At 37.6% G+C, this 26,957-nt stretch overlaps 1 protein-coding gene across 1 annotated transcript in view; it reads left to right on the top strand.

Annotated features, from left to right (window-relative positions):
* The window catches only part of ajap1 (adherens junctions associated protein 1), a 63,457-nt gene extending 49,518 nt beyond the window's left edge, over positions 1-13,939 (top strand). The window contains exons 3-6 of the mRNA XM_017467267.3: positions 6,069-6,156; positions 6,391-6,633; positions 13,311-13,434; positions 13,826-13,939. Coding sequence (XP_017322756.1) covers positions 6,069-6,156; positions 6,391-6,633; positions 13,311-13,383 — 404 coding nt within the window. The 3' untranslated portion in view covers positions 13,384-13,434; positions 13,826-13,939. The remainder of the gene's footprint in view (positions 1-6,068; positions 6,157-6,390; positions 6,634-13,310; positions 13,435-13,825) is intronic.
* Positions 13,940-26,957: the final 13,018 nt, after the last annotated feature.

Below are 26,957 nucleotides of genomic sequence, written 5' to 3'. Positions count from 1 at the left end.
AAAGTATTTTGAATGGCAAGGCCAATTATTTAGTTTTTGCTATACACTGAAAACATTTGGGTTTCAGATCAAGATGAATATGAGACAATAAATCAGAATTTCAGCTTTCATTTCCTGATATTTGCATCTAGATGTGTTAAACAACTTAGAACATGGCACCTTTTGTGACAGACCACCCAATTATTTTTTTTATGTGTTCTCCCTTCAGTCTCCTTTTCATGAGGTGAAATGCATGCTCAGTTGGGTTACAGTTTGGTGATTGACTAAGCGAGTCTATAACTTTCCACTTTTCCCCATGCTGAAATTCTCTATTGTGCTGGCAGTGTATTTTTGGTCATTGTCTTGCTACTTGATGAGGTTCCTCCCAATTAGATTGGAAGCATTTCTCTGTAAATTGGCAGACAGAATGTTCCTGTAGATTTCTGAACTCATTCTGCTGCTACCACCATGAGTTACATCATCAAAAAAGATTAATGATCCCATTCCAAAAGCAACCATCCAAGCCCAAGCCATGAAACTACCTCCACCATGCTTGACCAATGCTAGTATGTTTTGGAGCTGTTACTTTAGTAGAGGTTAAACTTGGTTCCAGAATGTTTGTGGCTCAACTGTGCATTTTATTTTATTTATTTTTTTTGCAAAATGTCAATCTGTCCTTCTGATGAATCTTGTGATATGGTAGCAAAATTTCTGCTCTCAAAGTCGTCTTCGAATGGTGGATTGTGATACCTTCACCCCTGCACTGTGGAGGTTGTTGGTGATGTCACTGATGTTTGTCATCACAGCTTTCACAATGTTTGTTATCAACTGCCGTTTTCCTTGACCGAACTGTTCCATGTCTGGTTGTTAGTCTACTAGTATTTTTTTATTTATTCTGGTCATTCCAAAGTGATGTATGGGCTATGCCCAATGCCTGTGCAAAGTGCAGTGATTGATTTTACTTCTTTTCTCAGCTTCAGAATGCCTTACTTTTCTCCCATGGACAGCTCTCTGGTCTTCATGTTGGTTTATCCTTATAAACAACAAATGCAGTTTTCACAGGCAAAACCTAGGTCTCAAACCAAGAGTAGATATTCAGAGTTATTAATTGCTGAAACAATCAATCTATCAAGGGCAACAACAAACTTTGAATATATTCAAATATTTTTGATTACTTGAAAAATGAGTGGTTTCAAATGAAAGGTGCTATGTTCTAAGTTGTATAACACATCTAGGTGTACTTGATTTGCAATTGAAATTGAATTGAGCTTAAATCTATCGTCTCATATTCATATTTTGCTCTCAAACCCAACTGTCTTCAGTGCACAGCAAAAACAAAAGAATCGGCCTTGCAGGTTACATACAGGGGACAGCAGGTATCTTTTATTTATTATTATTATTATTATTATTATTATTATTATTTTTTTTTTACAAATTACATTAAGAACACCACATTGGCACAAGCATTTCTAATATTGTTTTATTTTTAATGGGTTAAAACCCTGTGATGGAGGTTTATACCACCCTCAAAGCCACATAGGTGTGCAGGATGTTTTCTAGCAAGCGAGAAGGAGATGACATTAACCTGCTGTGACCGCAGAACTGAATAGAGGCAAAGGAAGTGAACTTGTCCTCATGCATATGCAGAAGCACATGGGCCAGTGTCAGCTAACCAATCAGGACAGCTCAGCAAATCGATATGGGCTAAATGAGTGTTTGAACCCCCCTGACAGCAGGTAATACAGTGCAGTGGAGAAAGGAGAAAAAACAAAACAACAACAACACCATTATTAAGGGCTACCTACTCGGTCAAACTGTAGAACATTACTTCTTAGGTGCAATCAAACTTCTGTAGAGCTGCTTATTCAAACTGAGCTGCCTTGGCACAAGTGGGCTGCTGTTATATAAAGTAAATGAAATGTCAGGGCTGGTTATAGTGTTGTGAGTGTTTCAGAATTGGGCCAATAGTATTGTGCCACTGTAGAAATCAACTGTTTATCACCTTAGTATTCAGAGTACAGGCTCAGTGCAGAAACTTAGTATATTTGGCATGGTGGTTTATTATTAGGGGGAGATATAAAGCTGAATTAAACTACATTAATACTCAGCATGTATGTACATAGCTTTACATGAAATCATTTCATTTCTAAATGTCTAAAAAGGATGCTATTAAATCACACTCATTCACACTTGATATTACTGATGTTAGGAAAGATTTTAAGTAATCTGGTGGAAATTTCTTTGTCACTATACTAGAATTTACAAAGAATTATTAGACACTTTGGGCTTATGTGTCTAATAATGCACCAGGCCACTCTGCTGTTGATTTTTATTTTTTTATTTTTTATAACTGCACACCTGTCTGGTTTTATTCCTTACCTAAAACATACGCCGCACAAAGGCCCACTGTTAGTAAAATCATGAAGTATGATGTTTTTTGTTACTGATTAGACATTACCCTACCACTAATACTCGTTTTGTGTTTACTAATGGACCACTTGAGTCACCATCATGTTGACAGCTGTGCTGAGGCACTGTGTTTAGTAAGACTGCTGCAATAATCCTGCTTAATCTTTGCAGAAATAAAAACATTCACTCTCACATGTTCAACATCCTGTGCGCTTGAGTCAGTCTGGCTTGGTGTGACATCCTGCTTGCTTGCCTTAATCTCCCAGCCCACATATGGTTATCAATTCAGCCCTACATTCAAAAACACTGACGCACATAAATCGATTTAGTGGTGATGCCACATTCTCAAGGCTAATTAGCAACAGTGATGAAGCCTTGCACAGAACTTAGGATGTGGCACTAACGAGACAGTACCTCAACAACAACAACAACAACAACAACAACAACAACAGCAGCAATGGTTAAAAAAACAACAACAGCTCATTAAAAAGCACAGGCCACTGATTGGTGTACCATATCAAGTTCAGTGTACTAAAAAGTGTGTTAAAAAGTCTAAGGTGGCAAACCATGGTGAGCAAATCCCAAAAGCATAGCAGCTTTCTTGTTGCTTTTTGATCGTTAAATAAGAACTTTATTTATCATTAAATAAGAAAATTTGTACTTTATTTCTAATGAATGTGATGGATAAAACAAAATGCATCTTTATGTATTTTCTATATCTTAAATATTCTCTATGATGCCACTGCAGGCATTTTTGTGAGTAGCGGGGATGCATAAGCAGGATTTCATTTCAGTGTGCTTGTTGCTGAGTCACATTTTTCCGAATCATGAATCACCTCCGCTTTCATTTGTAGATGACTCTGCCTCTCAATGGGACTCAGTGGGTTGAGCTGCTTCTCAAATACATTAATTCCTTTTTAAATCAAGTAGCTTGTATATATAATCTATTATAAATAGACTATAATATTGACCCTATAGTGAAGACAAATCAAATAAATGTTGCTGATTAGATAATAGCTCTGTGTTTACCAGTCAGTCTACATCCCGATCCTCACATGTGGTCCTGAGTTGTGGATAGTCATGAGTACAGGCAATGGAGCTGAGGTTCCTAAACAGGTGCACCTTACAACCTCCAATAGCTGTATCCCACTTTCCCACTGGACAAAGACCTTGATGCAGACCCAGGACATGCTGGAGAGATTATATCTCACAGCTGGTTTGGGAACATATGGGGATTCCCCAAGGAGGAGCAGGAATTTGTGGCTGGGGATAGAGAAGTCTGGACAGAACTTATCAACCAGATGCCACTGTGACGGAAAATGAATAAACGAATGAATTATATGGTTCCGTCATTCTCAACTGAGAACCTGCCACCATTTTACCTGAAAACTTGAGTTTTCAGCTATAACTCCAAGGTACATGGCAAAAAATAAAACCCAAAACCCATGAACACTCAGACATCAGTTCAATCTGGATGATTTTGACAAATGGATAAACCAGATGTATCATTCAGCCTATTACCTAAAAGCTGGTCACACATATTTAAGCGAAATTTGTTGTAGTATGTGAAAACAGCAGGATAGTGGATATTCATTTCTTGTTATAACAGATGCTCCAGCAAGATTGTTGGTCCCTGTTCCACAGTTGATCCATAGCTTTTATTACAGTATATTAAATAATGCTATTACAGTATATTAAAGTTTGGCATGTGCTGGACTGAAAAATGAATTTGATCAAGTTGCTTATTGGAGAAGAAAACATAACCTGAGGCCTTGGTACTTGTGTATTTTGAAGCACTGAGTGTCTGGTGTCTAACTTAGTTTACAGAACCTCAGTTTCTTTCTTACTTTAGAAGAAAATTGAATTGGGGCTTTCGTAGCACAGTAGGAAGGCAGTGATAGGAGGTATTTCAGCCAGCGCCAAGCACTCAGCACCCAGGATTGTTATATTTCCTTGCTGTGCCCATACCCTCAATTATACCATAAACACAGAGTTCAAGGCTGGCTGCCCTTTCTATCTCACTCATCTGAGTTTGAGTCACATCACTACAAGTTGAGCCCATTGACCTGTCGCCTGCTATGCATTCCAGAGCACTGGCAGTGAATGGCAATTGAATATGGCATTTCAAAGCTTCAATCTTTCATAATATGACATGTTCAAACACCTTTAAAAGGTTACGTTTGCACAAGAAAAATGTATTGATTTAGCCTACAGAACATGGTCTCATTTTGTATCCTTGCCAGGGTAATGAATATAACATAAACTATAAATGAGATGACTGTGTAAAATGCGTGGAAGCGTTATTGATGATATTCTGTCAGTGGACTTCTGCTGGCCTCCGTGCTCAATTTACCATTTTGCCAAGGGAAGTGTCCGTGCCAGGTGTCTTCAGGTCATGGAGTGTGTTATTGCTTCGGAAGCAGAACTATATGAAACCGTGACTTACCATGGCAGCCAGTATTGCTCAGCAGCACCCCACTTCTGCTAATGTGTAGGCCGATTATGTCAAATTGGTGGCATATTGCCTCGATTAGACCATCTCTGCTTCATCATTCAATGGGGTTGAAGTTGCTCTCAGGTGCTCGCCAGGCATACAGTATTTGCATAAATAGGACACGGAGGGCCAAGGTTTCTGTGGGTTAGCCCTAAAAGCCTCAGGGTCGTATAGTTTGTCTGTAGCCAGGAGTGACGTAGGTTGATGTATTTTATCCTACAACAAGATTGCATGAATTTACTAACAGAGAGCATGGTAACGCTTCAGTTCCTGTCAGTTGCAGGGATTGGAGCTCTAGGTATAAATATCTGAACTGGCTGTTCAGTATGTACAGTTTGCTGTAATAACCTTCACTGTCATTTTTGGAACATTTGGCTCTAACTGAAGAAAATTCTTTAGTGAGTGATATCAGCACATCATTATGTTTTTTTTTTTTTTCATTTTGCTTTTCCTCCAGGGCAATGTGCTTGAGAATATCAAGCGTGTGAAAAGTAGTAATAGTAGAATACAGATGGGTGACAATTTAAAGGATAATATAAAAAAGTGCATTAGTTCAACATGGCCTGGCACAGATTGTACAAGTCCTTGGAACTGTACTGGAATGATGAACACCATTCTTCCAAAAGCTATTCCCTCAGTGTTGATGGTGGTGTTGTAGAGCGCTGTTTAACATGTCGCTCCAGAATCTCACATACTGTACATGTTCAGTTGGGTTGATATCTGGTATCCGTCAAGGCCATGGCATATGATTTTCATAAGTTTCAAGCTTGATAGAAACATTCAGTGAGCCCTCTCACCCTGTGGGTGGGGGTAGAGTCATCCTGGAAGAGACAACACCCACCAAGATAGAAAATACTTCATCAAAATGCTTCATATCAAAACTTTGTGATATGCAGTGATGTCACAGTGACTAAGGAACCCAGACCCATGCCAGAAAAAGAATCCTCCCACAGCACAACAGAGCCAATTTTTACTTTAATTAACATCTGTACATTTGTTACAAAAAAAATTCCCATATAAAATTTACAATTTTTCACTTTAATGATTACTTTTCATACAGTGTTACTCTATTGGGCCTCCAACTACCCATGGACCCTTTACATGCCACCTAGATGTGCTACTGACCAGAGTTGAAAAGAATTTAACTGAATTGTGGTTGTTTGTGGCCTTTTGTCTATATTTGCAGGTTTGGCAGTGCATCAGATCATCACTATCACTGTTTCCCTCATCATGGTCGTCGCAGCCTTGATAACAACACTAGTCCTTAAAAACTGGTAGGAAAGATTCTTTTCTATCACAATTGTAATTAATGATATTTTCGTGGTTTCTGTCAGTCTCTCCCTGTCCTTGTCATTCAGTCTGACTCTCTATCACATTCATACCTTCACTTGTATCGGGACTGAAATTTTTGTGTCTGTTTCCCCTGTAAATGTTAAGTGTAAAACAGACACAGGGGTTCAAGGTATGATTTTATGTTGGCTTTGTGAATTTGGTGCGTGTTTTTGTAGCTGTGCACAGTCGGGGAATGGCCGCCACACTAGCCACCAGAGGAAGATCAACCAGCAGGAAGAGAGCTGCCAGAACCTGACTGACTTCACGCCGGCACGTGTGCCCAGCAAGGTGGACATCTTCACCGCCTACAATGACAGTTTACAGTGCTCTCACGAGTGTGTGCGCACCGCTGTGCCAGTCTACACAGACGAGATGATCCAACACACACCGATTTACAAGACCACCTACAATGGAAGCAGGTGAGAGAGGCATCCTGAACAGAGCGCTAAATACATATTTAACAATGCTCAAAAAATTCTGACACGTTCACGTACATGCACACAATGCACACAATGCACACACACACTAAGCAAAACGAATGACAGCTTTCATATGGTAAATTGCTTATGTTTCTGAAGATTAAATGCCCAGTTCAGCCATGAAACGCTGTCTGAGAGCTGATTGGCTCCCTCGATGCCGTGCAACAACCTATAAGCCACGCTTCTCTGCCCACGTAACCCTTTATAATTCCAACCAACTCGGCGCCTATGGCCTGTGTGTGCTACTAAATTTTGTACCCTACCCTCCATCACAGCTCCACCATCTGGATCTGCTGGGGGGGCTCCTCTTTCCATACCCTTTGCAGCAGCAGGATGATTCTCTTCTTTCTTTAAAATTTTTTTTATTAATTGGAATATGGAAACGGTGCAACCATAATCAAAAATACTTACATAGCCAAGGTACCATTACTTACAAATAGAGTCCCACACTGCAGAGTCATTAAACCAGGATGTGTTGGTCTTTAGTCTTCATAATTCCTTTTGAATGCCTTTAAATACAACATAACTGGAGATGAAGGTTTGGTTTAAAGTCAAGAATCTTCAGAAAGAAATGTTTGAGTGTTTCCTCTTCATCACAGTTAGGCATCGGGCATTTACTTGTTTTTACGAAGCAACTCCATTTAAACACTGCTCTTACTTGAAGCCTTATTACAGCAATTAACCATGTTAAAAAGCAGCTCACTTTTGTAACCTCTGTAGCTGTGTCCCATATAAAATTTCAACACAATTTATTAAATTTTTTTCACCCACACATCTGTTGGGGGTAAGATAGATTATAGGAATAATATTTTAGACAACATAAAGGTTTTAATAATATTGATTCTGGTTTTATGTCTTAGACTACATGATTTCCATTTACTTGTATGATTTCTTCTTTTTTTGACCAATTATGATGGACACAACCATTATCTATCTATCTATCTATCTATCTATCTATCTATCTATCTATATATATATATATATATATATATATATATATATATATATATATATATATTCCCAAAACTTTTAACTGTTGTACTTCTGGGATATCAATTGAAAATTTGTTCTTTACATTTCCAATCCAAACACATTCAGTTTTACTTTTATGTCTGTCCATGTCTATAAGACCAAGTATTCATACTCGCTCAGCAGCAGCAGCAGTAGCAGATCTAGTCCACCAGACCAAGCCTATTTACGCTCCGTCCCCATCTAAAGCTCACAATTTCACTCTGTGAGTTGTCATGACTGAAATATATTTACATACACCAAGTGATTTGCTCTATCAAAACTAATTTTTCCATCTTGTACTTGGAGACTGAAAGCCAGATGGTCTGGTTAGACTTGTCTTGAAATGGAGACGATGTATTAAGTCAAAATGCCTGCACAAATAATAATGACCAACGTTTTATATAGAATAGAATAGAATATATAAAAAATACAATACAGTTTTGTCAGAATAGAAAATAATATATTGTAACATTTCTTATAGAACGAGGAAATTTTTTTGTTGTTGTTTACAAAATAGTCCACTACCTATGGTGGATTTAACTAGTCTACACACCCCTGTTAAAAGTTGCGGGTTCTTGAACAGTGGTGATCAGTAGTTGATCATTGGTGGAACATAGGCTTGTGCAAGCGAAATTAAGACAGGCTTTACACAGTGATGGTGAGTTGACCAAACCTGCTCTCTCAGCTTGTACAACCTTCATTAATAAAGTTGTATTTTTTTGCTAGGGTCTTTCTTACATAAAGTTGTTCAGGGGTCTTAAAATTCACCAAATCTAGAGACACAGCAACACTGCATAGTTGTTATTCAAGTGACTGCTGATGTCATATGCTAATTTTTCTTAAGTGTGCTCTTGATATTGTATGTCAGATCATTACACATATTATATGATAATGGTCATAACAGTGATGATAAAACATGTCACATAATGAAAGAATGGCACCCTACTAGGAACACAATTCATCACAATTTTGGCATTAACACTTACTTTCTGCTTAATTATAACTTTGAACAAGATTTGTAAAGGCTTATTTATTTATTCAGTAATTAAAAAAAAATCAGTAATTGTTTTATCCTGGTCAAGGTTGCGGTGGATTTGGAGCATATCCCAGGAACACTGACTACTGTTATGACACATTATGACATCAATCATGACAGACTTTGACATGGTTACATGTTTCTGTTGCGTGTACATGTTTTATTCATTTTCTTTTTATTATTGTTTTATCTTGCCTACAAAAAGTGGACTTCTAAAACACATAAGAGGAAAGATCATAGGCTGTCTTACTCTGAGTAGTGCATGGCTGGTTTTATTTCCTATTTCTACAAAACACTTAGAGTTTTTAGAATCTTGCCTCAAGCACTATATATTTTTTCTGTTGATTCCTCATATTTTTTAAAAATCCCTGCTTGAAAATGTGCATGGTGGAGACCAACCGATATTTCTTTGCACTTTTTCTTCAGAGTATATTTGTGTTTTAATTATTTGTGCTGGTTTTGTAAAGCTTAGCTGCCTTTATACTTCAATTGGTTGAATAGCCTGGGACACAAACATGCATTAAAGGATATTATTTTGACCTAGCAATTAGTCTAAAGGCATGTAAAGATGTAACATTTTGAACAATGAGCAAACATTTCATTGGCTTTGACAGTCCTATATTACATAAAGGTCTTTGGAGCTATCAAATTCCCCTCAAAGAAGGTTATGTGAACATGTAATTTCTTTGGATGCACTGTATTGCAAGGGGGAAAAAAAACAGTTGAAGAATGGTATGAAGAAAACTCACTACACATAATAAAACAAAACCCAGTTCAGAGCTTTCTTTCCTTTTGCATTCAGATGCACATTTACTAACCCAGGCCATAAATCTGTGAAAATATTTAGACATGTAAGGTTGTCAAGTTCTCCCTCTGCCAAACTGTCCCTTCTAAATGAGTGTCCTTTCTCTGCCTCCCATTACGTTTTATGTACAGCTGGCTGCAAGGTGAGAAAACTGATCTCATACTACAACAACTATAAAGCAATTATATAACTAGCATCAATAGATGTGATTTAACTACATGGTATCATATTTACCAATCCAGTAAACAATATTTTTGATAGTACAGTAAATCTGAACTCAAAAACACATTATTTGATTCCTCAATGTCTTGGATAACTGATTATATAGATAGGTACTTGTGTCATTTTTCCCATTTAAAACAGAAACTTTCTTAATATATCAGATTTTAATCAATCCTCCATGCTCCATGCAAGTTAAAAGTGATTTAAGCAATATTTGTCAAAATTTGCTCATCCAAACACAAACAAGCACTCTGGACTATAACCCATGTGTTTTCTCAGCCACAGAATACACTTGTGGTGAGGCAATGAATTCAACATTTTTTTTTAAATAATGTTCTACATATTTTCTAGATTATTTGTACAAGCAGGAAATAATAAAAATAAATGATTCTTTATTGGTCACATATACATTACAGCACAGTGAAATTCTTTTATTTGCATATACCAGCATGTTAGGAGCTTGGGGTCAGAGTGTAAGGTCAGCCATGATACAGCGCCCCTGGAGCAGAGAGGGTTAAGAGCCTTGCTCAAGGGCCCAACAGTGGCAGCTTGGCAGTGTTGAGGCTTGAACCCTTGAACTTCCGATCAGTAACCCAGAGCCTGGCAGTGCTAGAGCTTGAACCCCTGACCTTCCGATCGGTAACCCAGAGCCTTAACCGTCAAGCCACCACTGAAAAAAAAACCAACAACATTGCGCCTTTAACTAATGGAAGTGATGAACAAAACTGTGGTTGTTATGATATATAGTGTTTTGACAGGTTTTGATATTGCTGAATAAATGACAGAGAATAAGCGGATGTAAATTATGAGCCCAGCACTTTAATCTCGCTGACTACATTTGCATACACATCAATTTGGCAATATTCTAATTAGTATTGAGTCATGTAAACACAGCAATCTGATTGCCTGATTCAATTTAAGACCATATTCTGATTCCCCAAATTCTGATCCCAACCCTCAGAACATGCCTGTTTTAATTGGAAATTTGTTGCATGCAAACACCTTATTCAGAAAATCCTGCATGCGCAGTCTGTGAGGAGTCGTGGGTAGCAATGACAGCATCTTGAGTTTCCCAGGAAATAACAGTGGGAAAGAAAAAGTGCACATGTAGATCATCATACTTAGAATAACCATGCATACAGGAATGTCCTGATGCCTGTACGCATATAAACATTGTATTTGGAATATGCCTGCATTCCAAACAGACCTTAAACAGAATTTGATGTGCATGTAAACATTGCATGTAGTCATTGACCTGTGACTAATGTAAGCTAGTTTACTAGGAACTAATATCTCTGCTAACTATATTACCTAATATTAGTGATAAACAAAAAAAAGTTTACTTCCACTGTTAAAAAATAAATTGCTGAGAATGTCACTATTGCAAATCAGGTTTATTGTCAAAAGTTATAGACTTTCAGCTGTTTGCAATGGACAAATCAAACAAAAGCAATTGAAATAGATCAACAGAACAAATGATCCAACTGGTTTCCCCAAATTCAACTGAAAATGCAACTTATAATGTTTTCTCCAATTCTTCAAAATTATTCAACCCACTGAATGGAAACCCTCACAACAGGACAAATTTGCAAAATAGCTGTTGTCTTAAGCACACCTGATGCAACTAATCAAGGGCTTCTTTAGTTGCACAGGTGTGCTTGAGCTGGAACACATGAAATACCTGAACTGGCTAGGGTCAGAAAATATATGAAATACCTGGAGGGGCAGAAAAACAAAGCTATCAACGGCTACAACCAGATTTCTGAGAAGGCAGGCAAAAGACCTGCAGCAAGACTTGGTGGCAGCAGGCACTAAGGTTTCAGTGAGCACAGTATGGCGCATACTAAATGCAGAAGGTTTCCATGCCAGAACTCCAAGATGTACACCACTACTGACCCAAAAGCACAAGAAAAGTCGGCTTAAAATAATATGAATAAGCCACAGAAGTTTTGGGATTCTGTTCTGTGGCGCGATTAAATAAAACTGGAACTTTTCTGCTCGATGGATCAGCGATATGTCTGGAGAAAGAAGAATGATGAAAGAACACTCTGTCCACAGTCAAGCATGGTGGTGGCTCGGTGATGCTCTGGGGTTGCTTTGCATCCTCTGGCACTGGAAACCTGCAGCGTGTGGAAGGCAAGCTGGATTCATTAAAGTATCAGGAAATCCTAGGAGAAAACGTCATGTCATCTGTGAGGAAGCTGAAGCTTGGGCATCGTTGGACCTTCCAACAGAACAATGATCCCAAGCATACCTCAAATTCCACACAGGCTTGGTTGCAGAAAAGGTCCTGGACAATTATACAAGGCCATCACAGTTGCCTGACTTGAATTCCATGGAAAATCTCTGGTGAGATTTGAAGAAGGCGTTTGTAGCACGCAAACCCAAGAATATTATTGAACTGGAGGACAGCGTTCCTGAGGAGTCTTAGCCCATTCTTCATGAACAATGTTATTTGTTATGTCAATATTATTGAACTGGAGGACATTGTTCATGAGGAATGGGCTAAGACTCCTCAGGAACGCTGCCAGAAGCTATGCATCTCATTTGCAGCAGGTCATAACAGCAAAAGGGTGCTCTACTACGTACTAAAGGTGCTTGCCATGAATGGGGTTGAATAATTTTGAAACTGGAGAAATCAATATAAGTTGCATTTTCAGTTGAAGTTGGGGCAAACACTTGAAGCATTCGTTGTGCAGACCTATTTCAATCACCTTTGTTTGATTTGTTCATTGCAAACAGCTGACGGTCTGTAAATTTTGACAATAAACCTTATTTGCAATGGGGGTTGAATAATATTGATTGCAACTGTATTGAAATTCCACTAATATCTACCTGTGACAAATCCAAGAAGTCTACCTAAACAGAAGGGACTTCCAAATCACCTGTCTATCTGCAGGCTATGAATAGAAGAAGAAGAAGAAGAAGAAGCAGTAGAAGAACCCTTTGTTTACCACCTATACGTTACAGCACAGTGAATTATTTTTTCGCATATCCTAGCTTGTTAGGAAGTTGGGGTCAGACCGCAGGGTCAACCATGATATGGCGCCCCTGGAGCAGCTAGGTTTAAGGGCCTTGCTCAAGGGCCCAACAATGGCAGTTTGGTGATGTAGGGGCTTAAACCCCCAACCTTCTGATCAGTAGCCCAGAGCCTTAACCATTGAGCCACAACTGCCCTTATGGCTGCAATAAAGATAGACACAGTTTACATGGTGAATTATAATTGCATATAGTAGAAAATATACAAATGTCTCAAGGTGAAGGGTTGTACCTTGCTGTTCCACACATATAATGTACATAAGTTATTTTAATGGTAATAAATTACATGTTTATGGGTGCTTTAAACTTGTGAAGTGTTTAGCCGCTGGATAAATGACACTGGGAGGATATGTGATAAGCATTTAAAAGTGTTTCATCATATAAAATAATGTATTTAAATATCAGTGAGTGCAATGTAAGTAGTTATTGGATTCGGACAGACCATTTTTAAGAGAAATATTTAGAGATAAATGTTATCTTAGAAATAACTGTGTTTGTTTCCAGACCATCACCAACTGAAAGACAGCTAATCCCTGTGGCCTTTGTGTCTGATAAATGGTTCGAGATCTCCTGCTGAAGGCCTTTTAGTACCTGTGGGTAACTGCAGCTTCCTCAATTTTGGACCCTGGTATGTCCCTTTCTCAGTTGTTTCACAATTCTACCCAGCTAAACATGCAGGCTGTGGCTCACCACTGAGTCATGATGCTCAAAAAAGGAGTATGTTTCTCTTTTGTATAACACCATGTAGATGAACTAGAGAAGTACTAGTTATGGCATACACTGTTTTACTTAAACTGTAATTATGAAGACAACACAAATAGACTATATTCAGCAATTGCTTGCTTTAGAAGTAGGCTTTAAGATTGGAAAACATCCCGTAATTATATGCTATTTGTGGAACTTTTCGGTTCACGGTAATTAGTAGCCGTAATAGAATTTAATGAAACAATAGCTGTGCTGCAAAGTGCTTGCAATTTTGTGTCCTAATTGTAACTTTTTCCCAATTTCCCAAATTACAGAATCCCATTGGAACACCTTGAATTCTCAAATAAAGAAAACTTAAAAATACAAAACAATAAAAGAAACAAAAGCCCATGCATTGCAGAAAGAAGAATAAGAACGTACACACCGTTTTTTTTACAAACTATGGAGTTCCTGGACATGGAGCGAAGATGTTTATTTTTCTAAGCTGATCACTGATGAGAGTCGTTCTATGGTTCCCACTCCAGATTATTTTCCATGTAGACTTCCGGTCATTTAGAAATGATACAATATACTTAAAGCTAATATATTATATACATAAATTACTGTATGTGTAGAAGTATCCGAGGAAGATCACCACCACAGACATGTTGGAATGCTGTTTCCCGATGGGCTGCTTTCTGTGAAAAGGGCGAACAGACTTTTCAGAACTATGTGCCAATAACGCCAATATGTGCCAATATGTACAGATGGGACGCGTCTGGGAGTCTATTGAAAACTACAGACACAAGGACGAGTCATTTCTGTGACAGTTATTCTATATCAACCCATCCTTTTTTTGTATAGAATCTATAAATATGTATTTGAACTATGTTTTGAAATAGTTGAACAAAATGTGTTGCAGACGTCCAAAAATATTTATAAGGAGCACTATTTGATTTTGATTAGGTAAAAGAAACGAAATGACGAGAACCTTGGCTGACTTTTGAGTTTAACGTATTGTTTTTAGGCCCTGTTTTAAATAGAATAGTCTTCTCTATTTTTGTACACACAAACACACACACATACATGCACACACACACGCACACACACACACACACACACGCACACACACACACACACACACACACACACACACACACACACATATATACTCAGACACACATCACCTTACTCAGTTGTGGTGCATCAACTCTTGGAACTGTTAATATGATATTCAGTCAGGGGGGAAGAGACATTTTGAAGACCCTCGTCGTTATTAGTGATGATTCAGTAATACAGGTCCTGATGATTGTTCATCCATAGAAGCCATTTTATTTGCTACGGGGTGCCATTACTTATAAATGACAGTTGGTATGTTGGGTGGCTATGGTCACAGTTTGTGTATTATATCTATACTGTCAAAGAGCCTTAGTCATTGGTTGGTCAAATTTTTCCACAATGGTACGCAATACATTTTCACGGTTTGTGCATCAAAATTTAAAAGACTCCTTTTCTTTTTTTTTTTTTTTTTACAGAAACTGTACAGTTATCCGTTTTCTAGGACTTAATATCAAACACATCACATGCTTTATTTTTGTGCCAAGTCATTGTTGAGTGCCAAGTCCAAGTCATTTGAATCATTTAAACACACACTCATAACATTTATATTATTTATTAGTGTGCTTCAGAAAGTAAGATGTATGTACCAAATGCAGAAATGTCACCTGGTGTGATGCTGAAGTGGATTTTTATTTAAAACTGTATGGCTAATTCCAGTATACAGAGAGCTGTTAAGGTTTTATTTCATTTTGTGCTTCTTCTCAAATCTTATTCCGATTATGAAATGGTAAATAAAATTAATTTATTATCCAACCAGGTGAAAGGATAGAAATGACCCATGATAACACTTGAAATGGGAAGGTAGCTGAGTGTGTGCCTGTGTGCATTTGTGTGTGTGCCTATGTCTGCTTCTGTGTCTGTGTGATATTCATTTCACAAATCACTGCAAAAAAAAAAACAAAAAAAAACAAAGCCAAAGAGATATAAATGATGGCAGTTACTTATTTGGGTAATTTTGCTGAAATAAAATCAGAAAACAAATCCTACCTAGAAATAATTATTTTACAAGTCAAAAGAATAACACAGGATATACGTAGTTCACATCAATATAATAGAATGAAATTAAATTGAGCTATGAAATGCATTTCTGGTTCTACAATTTCTATATAGAAGTCCATGTGGGAAAAACAGTTTTTGCAAAAACATGTAATTGTAAATCCATCAAACTGGAAAACTTTAAATCAGAGCATAGGTTTATGCTCCTCCATTTCCATTTCAAGCCACATATCCCGCATCAATACCTCAAAATATTTGGGTATTGATAATCAAAATAATTTTATTTCATTAATATGTTTTTAGGGCCTGGATGCACCGAGCAAAAAATCCTGTCAATCCTGTGTGGGTCTCATCAGAACATTAAAGTTCTATATGATATATTACGTAGTTGCATAGTGGAAAAGTAGGTTCAACAACCACAGAAACTAAACCTTTTAGTTAAATAACATCTAGAGAAAATAAAACCCTAGAAAGACCCAAATGATATTTTTCCTTGAAAGCACCACATCTCATAGCGGAAGACTTTGTGACTTCTTGTCAAGGTTGAAAACACAATGTGCTACAAATACATTTTTATCAGCAGTCTTATCAGGGCTTTGGCCACACAGTCGTCTCCTTACTGAGAATTCATATACTCATTCACTTAGCTTAATTGTGTTAATACACAATTAACTAGCAATTATTTAACTAACGGTTATTTAGTTAACTAGCTGGCCCTACTGGATTATATTGCATTCAGTCCCATTTTTAGCCTAGACAATTAGGTTTCTGAGAAAGCAACACCACTGCCCACACACATACACTCATTAACCACTTTATTAGGAACACCTTTACACTGGGCCATTCTTGCAATCTTGTGGCAGCAGTGCAATGCATACAATCACTTTTTGGTAGGGGATTTCCAAGGATAATAGCCAGACTGGTGGAGCTGACAGGGAGGCTACAATAACTGAAACAACCACTTTTTACAACTGTGGTGAGCAGAAAAGCATCTCAGAATGCACAACACATTGAACCTTGAGGTGGATGGGCTACAGCAGCAGAAGACCACATCAGGACATGCTCCTGTCATCCAAGAACTAGAATCTGAGGCTACAGAGACTCACCGAAATAAGATACTTGAAGATTGGAAAAAGACCAGGCGTTGTTTTTTCTAATCTTCAACTGTCCAGTTTCGGTGAGTCTGTGCCCACTATAGCATCAGATTCTTGTTCTTGTATGACAGGAATGGAACCTGATGTGGTCTTCTGCTGCTGTAGTCCATCCACCTCAAGGTTCAATGTGTTATGCATTCTGTTATGCTTTTCTGAGCTGCTGTTCTGATGTAGCCCCATCCACCTCAAGGTTCAACAAGCCTTTCTGTCCACCACGGTTGTAAAGAGAGATTATTTAGGTTACCATGACTTTCTTGTCAGTTCAAACCATTCTGCCCTTCACCTGCAGAACTGCTGCTCATTTAATGCTTTCTTACATTATTCGGTGCAAATTCTAGAGACTGTTGTGTATAAAAATCCCAGATCAGCAGTTTCTAAAATACTCAAATCAGCCAATCTGGTACCAACAACCATGGCACTATTAAAGTCACTGAGATCATATTTTTTCCCCATTCTGATTTTTGATGTGAACATTAATGGAAACCCTTGACCTGTATCTGCATGACTTTATACATTGCACTGCTGCTAAATGATTGGATGATTGAATAAGTGCATGAACGTTCATAACAAAAAGGCTTTGGTAAGTGTATACAGTTTAATGTAGACACTGATTCTCCAAAAAGCAATAATGTGTAGTTACAGTTTTACCCTAATGATCTTGGGTTATTGCTGCAGTAGATTTGCATATGCTTTGGATAGAAGAAAGACAGGATATTTGATAGGTGCCCTGTTGTGTTAGGAAATAAAACAAAACCCTTTTTTTTCTTCCTTTTGTCCAAGCCTGAATCTGTACAGCTCTGAGATCATTGAGATTGACAATCAGTGCTGAACTCAGGGTTACAGTGTTTCCAGGCCTTCACACTTTATAGCCTCAATAGATTTAAGAATTTCCTCTTTGCAAAAGCATACAACATGGTAAACAACAAAAATCCCCAGCATTCTATTACAATCTAGATATTTATACAGGTGCAGCTGGATACACATGAACAGTGTAACACTGTGCTGCCAGTAAAAGCTCTGATAACTCATATTCTGGTGTGGTATGAGAAGGATAATGCCTTCCTGATTGCGTGTTTGTGTCTTTGATTGCATCTCATGGAACAAAGTGCTCAGTTATAAATAATTTATTCTATTAAAATGTCACAGCCCATAATTTTCATTGACCTTTTCTACAGCAGGCTCCATGTGAATATGTCACTGTAGTATAGAAAAACAAGCATGCATCTATCTATGTACTGACAATATACATGTTCCTTTTTAATCATGTCTTTTTTATTTAACGACAAATTTTATTTTTCATTATTTTTAGTATTTTGTATTATTTTTAATCATGCCTTTTTTGGTGGACAGCATGGAATTGTGGGGATTGATACTGTATTTTTTAGTGTAATCACAGAGCAAGAACAACTGTGGCAGCTTTAATACTGCTTTGTAGTGTGTGTGTGTGTGTGTGTGTGCGTGTGTGTGCGTGCATGTGTGCGTGCGTGTGTGTGTGTGTGTGTGTGTGTGTGTGTGTGTGTGCGCGCGTGTGTGAAATACAGACATTTCAGTTTGAAGTGCAATACCTAAACAGATGTCTGCTGAGACATCATTCTCTGGAAACTGAGTTCACTCACTAATTTGCATAGGCTGACAAAAAGTTTTAGGAAATATCATATTTACAGTAGCACAGTTGGGAATCAGAGCAGAATGAAACACTAGCACATGTTATCAGGAATGTACTGATCCTCAAACACTGATCTGGTATCTGATTGGATTTGATTTAAATTTCTGATGTGATTCTCTCATGCATATAATGTCTTTGTTGTTTTTGTTGACTTATACTACAGCACTATTGAATTCGTGAATATGATTGGGCAGAAAGTGTCAAATAATTTTCTATAACAGTAGGTCTGACAGTAGTGCCAGCTGTAATTCACATCACAGGTTCATATTAATTATATTTACTAATTCATAGAGGCTTGTATGGCAGTATAGTAATATTAAATAAACAGTTTATAAAAACCTGCTGTTCTTTCACAAAAAACAAAAGAAAAGAAAACATCAACTTTATCATTGATATGGTGACACTTTCTGTAAGGATATGCTTATTAAGAACTTTAAGTTTCCTGGTAATATGACAGTTTTCTTTTTTCTTTTTTTTTTTTTTTGTCTTTGAGACAGAAAAAAAACAATGGTGAGGGAATAACTGTTTATAGCTGCTATAATGTGATTGATCACTTTCCCGGGTAATTTGTGTCAGAAGTGTCAGAAAATTTTTAGAAGTATGACGTGTCGTTGTTTAATAAATTTAAAAAATGTATTCATTGATTGCAAAATTGCTGTGGTGTAAGAGGAATAAAACACTTTGGGACGTGCTGTTATAGGAAAATAATTGACTTACACTTCACATCATCTTCACTGCCCAATCGTTGATGATTTTTGTATAACGCCATGACCGTCGTGTTTTATTTTTTACTGATGTGAACACAGGACAGTGCTTGTCTTAAAGCATATCTCCATCATGTATTTAATGTTTTGCATACATGTGTAACAGAATCTTTCAGTGTCAGCTCAGTTACTCAGAAGAGAGCAGTAGCAATAGTATTGTGCATTAAATGATACTCTGAGCTCTGAAGTGGGATTGGTGCATCCTTACCCTAAACATATCCACTCTGTTGTAGACCTTTTCATTGCGGTCAAGTACAAGAGTCAGCACTTAATGTGCAAGACAAAATTCCTACATTGAATTGTTGAAATGGTCTAAATTGGCAATGCTGATACTGTCTGCTAAATGACCAGTTAGACTGAGCTATAACAAGTTCAGGCTCTTGATGGAACTTCCACACACTTTACATTACTCTAGCACGAATTATATGATTTTATTATTCAAGACAGCACCTAAGTGGATAAAAACACTGCCAAACAGATCTACTTCCATGCAGTCAGTTTAATTTGCAGTTGTGCTCTAACTGCTAATGGCTGACTGCCAATGCTGAGACTTCTCACTCGCTAGATTGCAGAATGGTTCATATTTGAGATAGATGGGAAGAAAATGTTCTGAACATCAGCAATGCATTTCAGTGCTTCATTGCCTAATGTAGTCATTTAAACGTTTATTGCAAAGGTGATTTTGCTGTATGTGTACATTTTCATTCAAAGTTTCTTTCAAAGTATATTTGTATGCTGCTTTCATCTGATGATGTACACATGTTCATAAGAAGATTTTGAACACTGAAAATGCTATTTTAAATACTTTAACAGATATTTAACAAAATCTAGGTACAAATGAAACGAGAAATGATTATTGTCAAATGTTTAGTGAATTGACTTTATTTTATTGGCTCAATCTAGATCAAATAAACAGAAAAAGCCAATATTTTTATTCATCTATTTAGGCACTCGTAGCACACCACATATTTACAGTACCTTGCAAAATTATTCAGACCCCTGACCAATTCTCTCATATTACTGAATTACAAGTGGTGCATTGATATTTCATACTGTTTCATATTTTATTTTAAAACACTGAAACTCAAAATCAGTTATTGAAAAGTGACATTGGATTTATGTTGGTAAATATTTTTAAGGGAAAAAAAATGAAATATCTTGCTTGCATAAGTATTCAACCCCTCTGCTATGGAAGCTCCCAGTTTAAACTGATGAAAGAAATATAATTATATTATAAAAGATAAAAACCCTATTGTTGAAGGCTCATTGGTCAGGCTGTGAATCTGAAGGAAAATGAAGACCAAAGAGCATTCTACCGAAGTTAGAGAAAAAATAATACAAATGCATAGATTATGAAAGGGTACAAAATAATATCCAAGTGTTTGGATATCCCAGTGAGTGCAGTTGGATCAGTAATCAGGAAGTGTAAGCTGCATCACACCACCCTGGCACTGCCAAGAAAAGGCCACCCCTCAAAACTCAGCTCTCAAACAAGAAGGAGTCTTGTGAAAGAAGCCACAGAGAGGCCAACAATCACTTTGAGGGAGCTACAGAGTTCAGTGGCTGGAAGTGGAGTAATAGTGCACCAGTCAAGCATATCAAGAGCACTGCATAACACTGGCTTGTATGAGAGGGTAGCAAGAAAGAAGTTATTACTCAAAAAGTACAATCTGAATGCATGAGAGTGATCCAACTGTAATGTGGGAAAAGGTTTTATGGTCAGATGAGGTCAAGATAGAGTTTTTTGGCCAAAACTCAAAGTGCCATGTGTGGCAAAAACGGAAAACTCCCATGCCTCAAGACGCACCATCCCTACAGTGAAGAATGGTGGTGGAAAATGATGCTATGGGGATGTTTCTCATGAGCAGGGTCTGGGCACTTAGAATTGAAGGAAGAATGGTTGGAGCAATATATAGGGAAATGCTGCAAGAGACTCTGTTAAAACCTGAAGCTTGGGAGGAAATTCACCTGTCAGCAGGACAATGACCCCAAGTCTTGAGAATCTGTGGCATTTCAGTCCACAAGCATCACAAAACCAACCTGAACAACCTGGAGCAAATCAGTCAAGAAGAATGGGCCAAAATCACTCCAACTGTGCAAAAGCTGGTATATATGTATCACAAAAAACTTAAAGCTGTTAGTGCAGCAAAATGTGTGTCATGTAATGGGGATGGAGATGGATGCAAGTACAGTTTAAGCTTTTATTGAAGAGACAGGCAGACAATTCCAAATTGAAAAGCAAAATTGTCAAAAAGCAAGCAAGGAGTCAGGCGATTGGCAAACAGGCATAAACAGGGCTTAGATGATAATTGAGAAACGTGAGGACAAAATAAGATCAAAACCATGGAACAAGGAACAAGGATCAAAGGCTCAGAATGGGTCTGGCGATAAACACACAGAAACACATCATAATAAACAAAGTCAATGTCAACCCGGAAGCGCACACTGTCAGGCTACAGGCTGTTGACAGATCCCCCCACCAAGGGTACTTCTCCCAAAGTGCCTAACAAAGCTCCCCCTCCTGGTGGCCTGGGCCCTCTGGACAAAATGTCCACACAGCCCTCCAGGTTCTGAGGCAGGCATTGTCCCCAAGGAGCCGAGGAGCAGACATGAGACTGGGCAGGCTTGACAGGGTCGTGAGCCTGGAACAAGGCTTGGGAGGTCACACCATCATCCTCTGGCATGACCAGAGATTGGTAGGTCATTTCGTCGACCTCTGGCTTGAACATGTTGTGGTAAGTCGTGACTTTAGTCTCTGGCATGAGCATGGCTTGGGAGGTCGCGTTGTCAGCTTCAGGTGTGAGGCTTTGCAATTGGCCTCAGACAGGATCTAAACTTGGTAGACAGGAGCTCCGCAGGGGAGACCACCTCATGGGTCTCACACTGGGGCTTAGGAGATGAGGTTGCAACATTGGCCTCTGGCTGGAACTCCGCAGGGGAGACCACCTTGTGGGTCTCAGGCTGGAGCTCTAGAGATGAGGTCATCATGTTGACCTCTGGCTGGAGCTCTGAAGATGAGGTCGCCATGTTGACCTCCAACTGGAGCTCTGCAGGGGAGTCCACCTCGTGGGTCTCAGGCTGGAGCTCTGGAGATGAGGGTGCCATGTTGACCTCTGGCTGGAGGTCAATGTGGCGACCTCTGACAAGGTGGCTTTACCAAATATTAATGTATGGGTGTTGAATACTTATGCAAGCAAGTTATTTCAGGTTTTTAAAATTCTTTTTCATAAAAATATTTCCCAAAATAAACATGTCACCGTACAATAATTAATTTTGAGTTTCAGTGTTTTAAGATAAAATATCAAATGGAATGAAATTTCAATGTACCATTTGTAATTCAGTAATACTGTATGAGAGAACTGGTCAGGGGTCTGAATTCTTTTGCAAGACACTGTATATTTAACAGTTTATCTTTCTAGTGCAACTGCTTTTAATAAAGCACTCATATACAGTATATGAATTCAACAGAGGTTTCCTTATTTAATTGCTATTCTACATCATCTTGTTTAGTCTGAGCTAATAACAGTAATTAACCAGTAATTAAATATAAGTATATCTAGGTGTTCAAAAACTTTTGACTGGCAGTGTACACTTTCCAAAAAAATTATCATAACATATTGGTGTTGCATATGAGCAATTTGTTTGTACAAACACTCCAATCACAATAACTTTAAAATTGTTCTCGATAATTTTATAAGACTGATCTTCCCTCAGAAATCATGGTCTCAAATAACTACATGTCAAGTACACAGTACACTGTGACACAGTACAGTACACTCTTCCCATAAATCATAAGAGGTTATAGCTCTGTCTGAGCAGGCAGTCCCAAAATAATATTATTCTTCTGAGGTTTAAGGAATGAAGTCTTTATATGTTTCTTTGGATCGTTCTCATGTCTGAATTTTTCACCATACTCTAATGGCACACAAAAACAGTCAGACCCAGTATTCTCGCCATAAAACCGAAGGAAATTGTACTTTGTGCATCTTTTTTATATTTGTGTTTACTATATTGATGAGTACCTCTTTTTTCTTTTGTACAAGTTCTATAAATATAGATCAGAAAAACACGCACACAGAGACTGTGTCAAAACTCAGTATGATGTACTTTTTTAATTTTGCTCTTTGAGTCTCTCTCTCTCTCTCTCTCTCTCTCTCTCTCTCTCTCTCTCTCTCTCTCTCTCTCTCTCTCTCTCTCACTCTCTCTCTTTTATAGGTATTGGTAAAGTTCCAGGTGACACTGGTTTTGATTACTCTTGTTCTTAAGCTCCTCGTGTTTTGGCCACTGTAAATGCATCTCTCACCACAGAGACTCTGTACATTTAGTAGTCTCATGTTGCTATTAATAAAATGTTCAACATTATGGGCTGTCTTTCTAAAAAAAAAAAAACGATCAAATGTTTGTAAAATGATGATGGAGTGATACTGAAAATAAAAGTTATTTAAATCAGAAATGTGGGGTTTTTTCAAGGTATCTTGTGACAGAGAAGCTATTTATTTATTTATTTATTTATTTATTTATTTATTTATTTATTTACATTTTAAACTTAAACCTAAAATGAAAATGTATATGGAAAAAAGTAAATCAGGCCTATAAATAGGCAGAATTTCACAAATAGGCGTGATTTCACACTGACACATACCGGTCACGCACAAGGGTACTTCCCACAGGGTGAAGCTCATGCAATGTCTTGTTCCCTTCTCAGGGAACAAGGTTACATGCCTAACCCAGACATTTTTTTAAAGCATGAAAACTAGCTAAAGTAAAATTAATTGGAATTATATATGTACGTTAAAGATATTTACATTGTTATTGCAGGAAGACCTATATTAACCTTTGCCATAAATGACTTATTTAAGAGTAATTAAAAAGGGTCAATATGAGAACACCAAAATAATAATAATAATAATAATAATAATAATAATAATAATAATAATAATAATAATAATGATAAAGTACACACTTGTAGCTGTAAGACAAACCCCTGTGCTATGAAATCTGCATGACACCTCCAATTCCACATTTTATTTGTCAGGAAAAACATTCTGAGATGGTCATTACTGAGACAAGTCCCTTGACCATACATACAGTGTATCCGGAAAGTATTCACAGCACTTCACTTTTTCCACATTTTGTTATGTTACAGCCTTATTCCAAAATGGATTAAATGAATGATTTTCCTCAAAATTCTACAAACAATACCCCATAATGACCAAATGAAAGAAGTTTGTTTGAAATCTTTGCAAATTTATTAAAAAAAAAAAAAAAAAAAAAAAAAAAAGCACATGTACATAAGTATTCACAGCCTTTGCTCAATACTTTGTTTAAGCACCTTTGGCACCAATTACAGCCCCAAGTCTTTCATATTGAAACTAGTATGAAATTTTGAGCTTATATGTAAAAAAAAAACAAACAAACCCAAACCCCCCCACAAATAACAACATGATGCACATAAACATATTTGCATACAGGCACAAAGAAAGGGTTTATGGTTAAGCATAGGAGCAGAGGCTCACAGAGGAGCCAAGTTGCCAATCTCTAAAAGCTCAGCAATTTGTTGCATAAATCTGTGCTGCTGTGTGTCAAAGTAAATCCTGATTTAATTACGCATGGATATATTCCTGTAACATTGGAGTTTTGATGAGACCGTAAACAATGCTTGACCCAAACCAGAACTCTTGCAGGTTTGGTTGGCTGACTAAGCTGACGGTAAAGGAGAAGATTAAAAACAATTAAGGTTAGCTTGGAAGGGCAAGGCTGTAAGTAGAGTAAGGGGTGGGGTTATGAACAGTTATGGTTAGGTTAAGCATCTCTTAGAAATATTCTTACTTGTTTTGTAATATTTGTTATAATATTTGTTGGTGAGTTTGACATGTTTTTACCATGCCCGTGTGGGTTTCCTCTGGGTTTTCCAGTTTTCTCCCACCTCCCACCAACAAGTAGGTACATGGGCTATGTTAAATGAATTATAAAAAATAATGTTTATACTGTCTTTTCATGCACAAACTTAGAAAAGAAGTAATTCCTTTTTTTGTAAAAAACTTAGCCTCATCATTGGTGTAATGCACAAATAAAGCCAACTATAGTTGAAATACAAGCTTGACTTTGAAAGGGAATTGATGGTTTTCAGCAATGATTCAATCTCACCTAGTCCTAGCCTTTGACTTGATAGTGTCAGTCTTAACTACAGCCCTAGTGCTTAATCTCATCCGGTATATATTTCCATTTCTTTCCCAGTGTTCTTGAGATAAGCTTTGGATCCACTAGCACACTGATCAGGATAAAGTGGTGACTGAAGATGCATTCATGCATTTCTTAGATGGTATGTCCCAGACTAGAGCTGTTATCTCATGTCCACCTACTCTTTATAGGAGAATGTAATTTGTGAAATCACATTGACAGAGCTGTTCCTCTCTGGGACACATCCCTCCCCTGAGATTGAGAGAGAGAGAGAGAGAGAGAGAGAGAGAGAGAGAGAGATCTGGGCCCATAACATAACTGTCACAGCTCAGTATTTCTCTGCACTACTCCAAACCAGAGCATGGACATGTTTAACCCTCCAGAATAATCAGAGTGATGGAAAATTTGCAAAGTGAAAGTTGCAATGGTCAATTTAAAAGCTATATTTTCTCTCTCTCTATTCCTCTCTCTCTCTCTGTCCTTATTGATCCCAAGAGTTTAGATACCCTGCCACATGGTATTAGTATGAGCCCTGACAAATTACCCTAAATGCTATCCCTCTCATCATTCTCTCTCACTAACCCTACACTGACAAATTCCTTCTTTCCATCTCCTTGTTAATAGAAAAGTAGCTTCAAGCTCATTTATTGAGCTTCAAGCACTTCTATTCACTCAAAAATATCTCACATCCATACTACATACAGTACATATTGAACACTATATTGAATTTGTTATAATACCAGTGCACACACACACACACACACACACACACACACACACACACACACACACACACACACATACACACACACACATACAGACACCTCACCAGTCCGTTAATCTATTAGCTGGCATTATGCAAGCCTGGGCTCAGGTCCTTATTTTTTATTATTGAGGAAGGCAGCAGCTGCCAAGAGCAGGAAGCCTGGCACATTCAGCGTGGTGAAATTAAGCACTGGGAGCTGCCCACGAGAGCTGTCTGCCACTCAGCAGCCTCTCTAATGGTTCACATGGCATACAGTACTTGCAGCTTCTACTCCAGCCTCTATTTTACCTGGCTTTCAGGTCGACCATCAGTCCAGCAAGGATTCTGGCCTTCCACTTATACACAGATCCATTCCAGTTAAAAAAAAATGTGTTAACATGTTCAGTCTATCGAGATTAAAGAATATCTGGGTAAATGGGTCAGTAGGTCTGTTCTTTCCAGAAGCTTGAAGTCACTGATTCTGGCACGTGCTAAACTTACACAAAGTAAACTTCTACTCTAAACCTACAACACAAGAATGAATGCAAAAATTCATATTTTTGATTATTCTAGTATAATCTGTTATACTAGTTTATATATGAAATGCATATGAATATTCACATGTATTAAGTAACATTGGTTTAAATATTAACTAAATACACCTGCATTGACTAATGTTTATTCAATCCAGACATGGTTCCTGTTGGTCACTGTGGATTTCATTTTTACTTATGGGTGGGATAAACATTCATTTATGCAGGCATTGATAATTTTGCTAATTTGGTTTATTATGACAAAAACAAAACAAAAAGACAATACGTGTTGGCTTCTATTTTTAATATT

Source organism: Ictalurus punctatus, chromosome 5, assembly GCF_001660625.3.
Source record: "Ictalurus punctatus breed USDA103 chromosome 5, Coco_2.0, whole genome shotgun sequence".
Lineage (NCBI taxonomy): Eukaryota > Metazoa > Chordata > Actinopteri > Siluriformes > Ictaluridae > Ictalurus > Ictalurus punctatus.
This window is presented reverse-complemented; position numbering and strand designations above follow the sequence as displayed.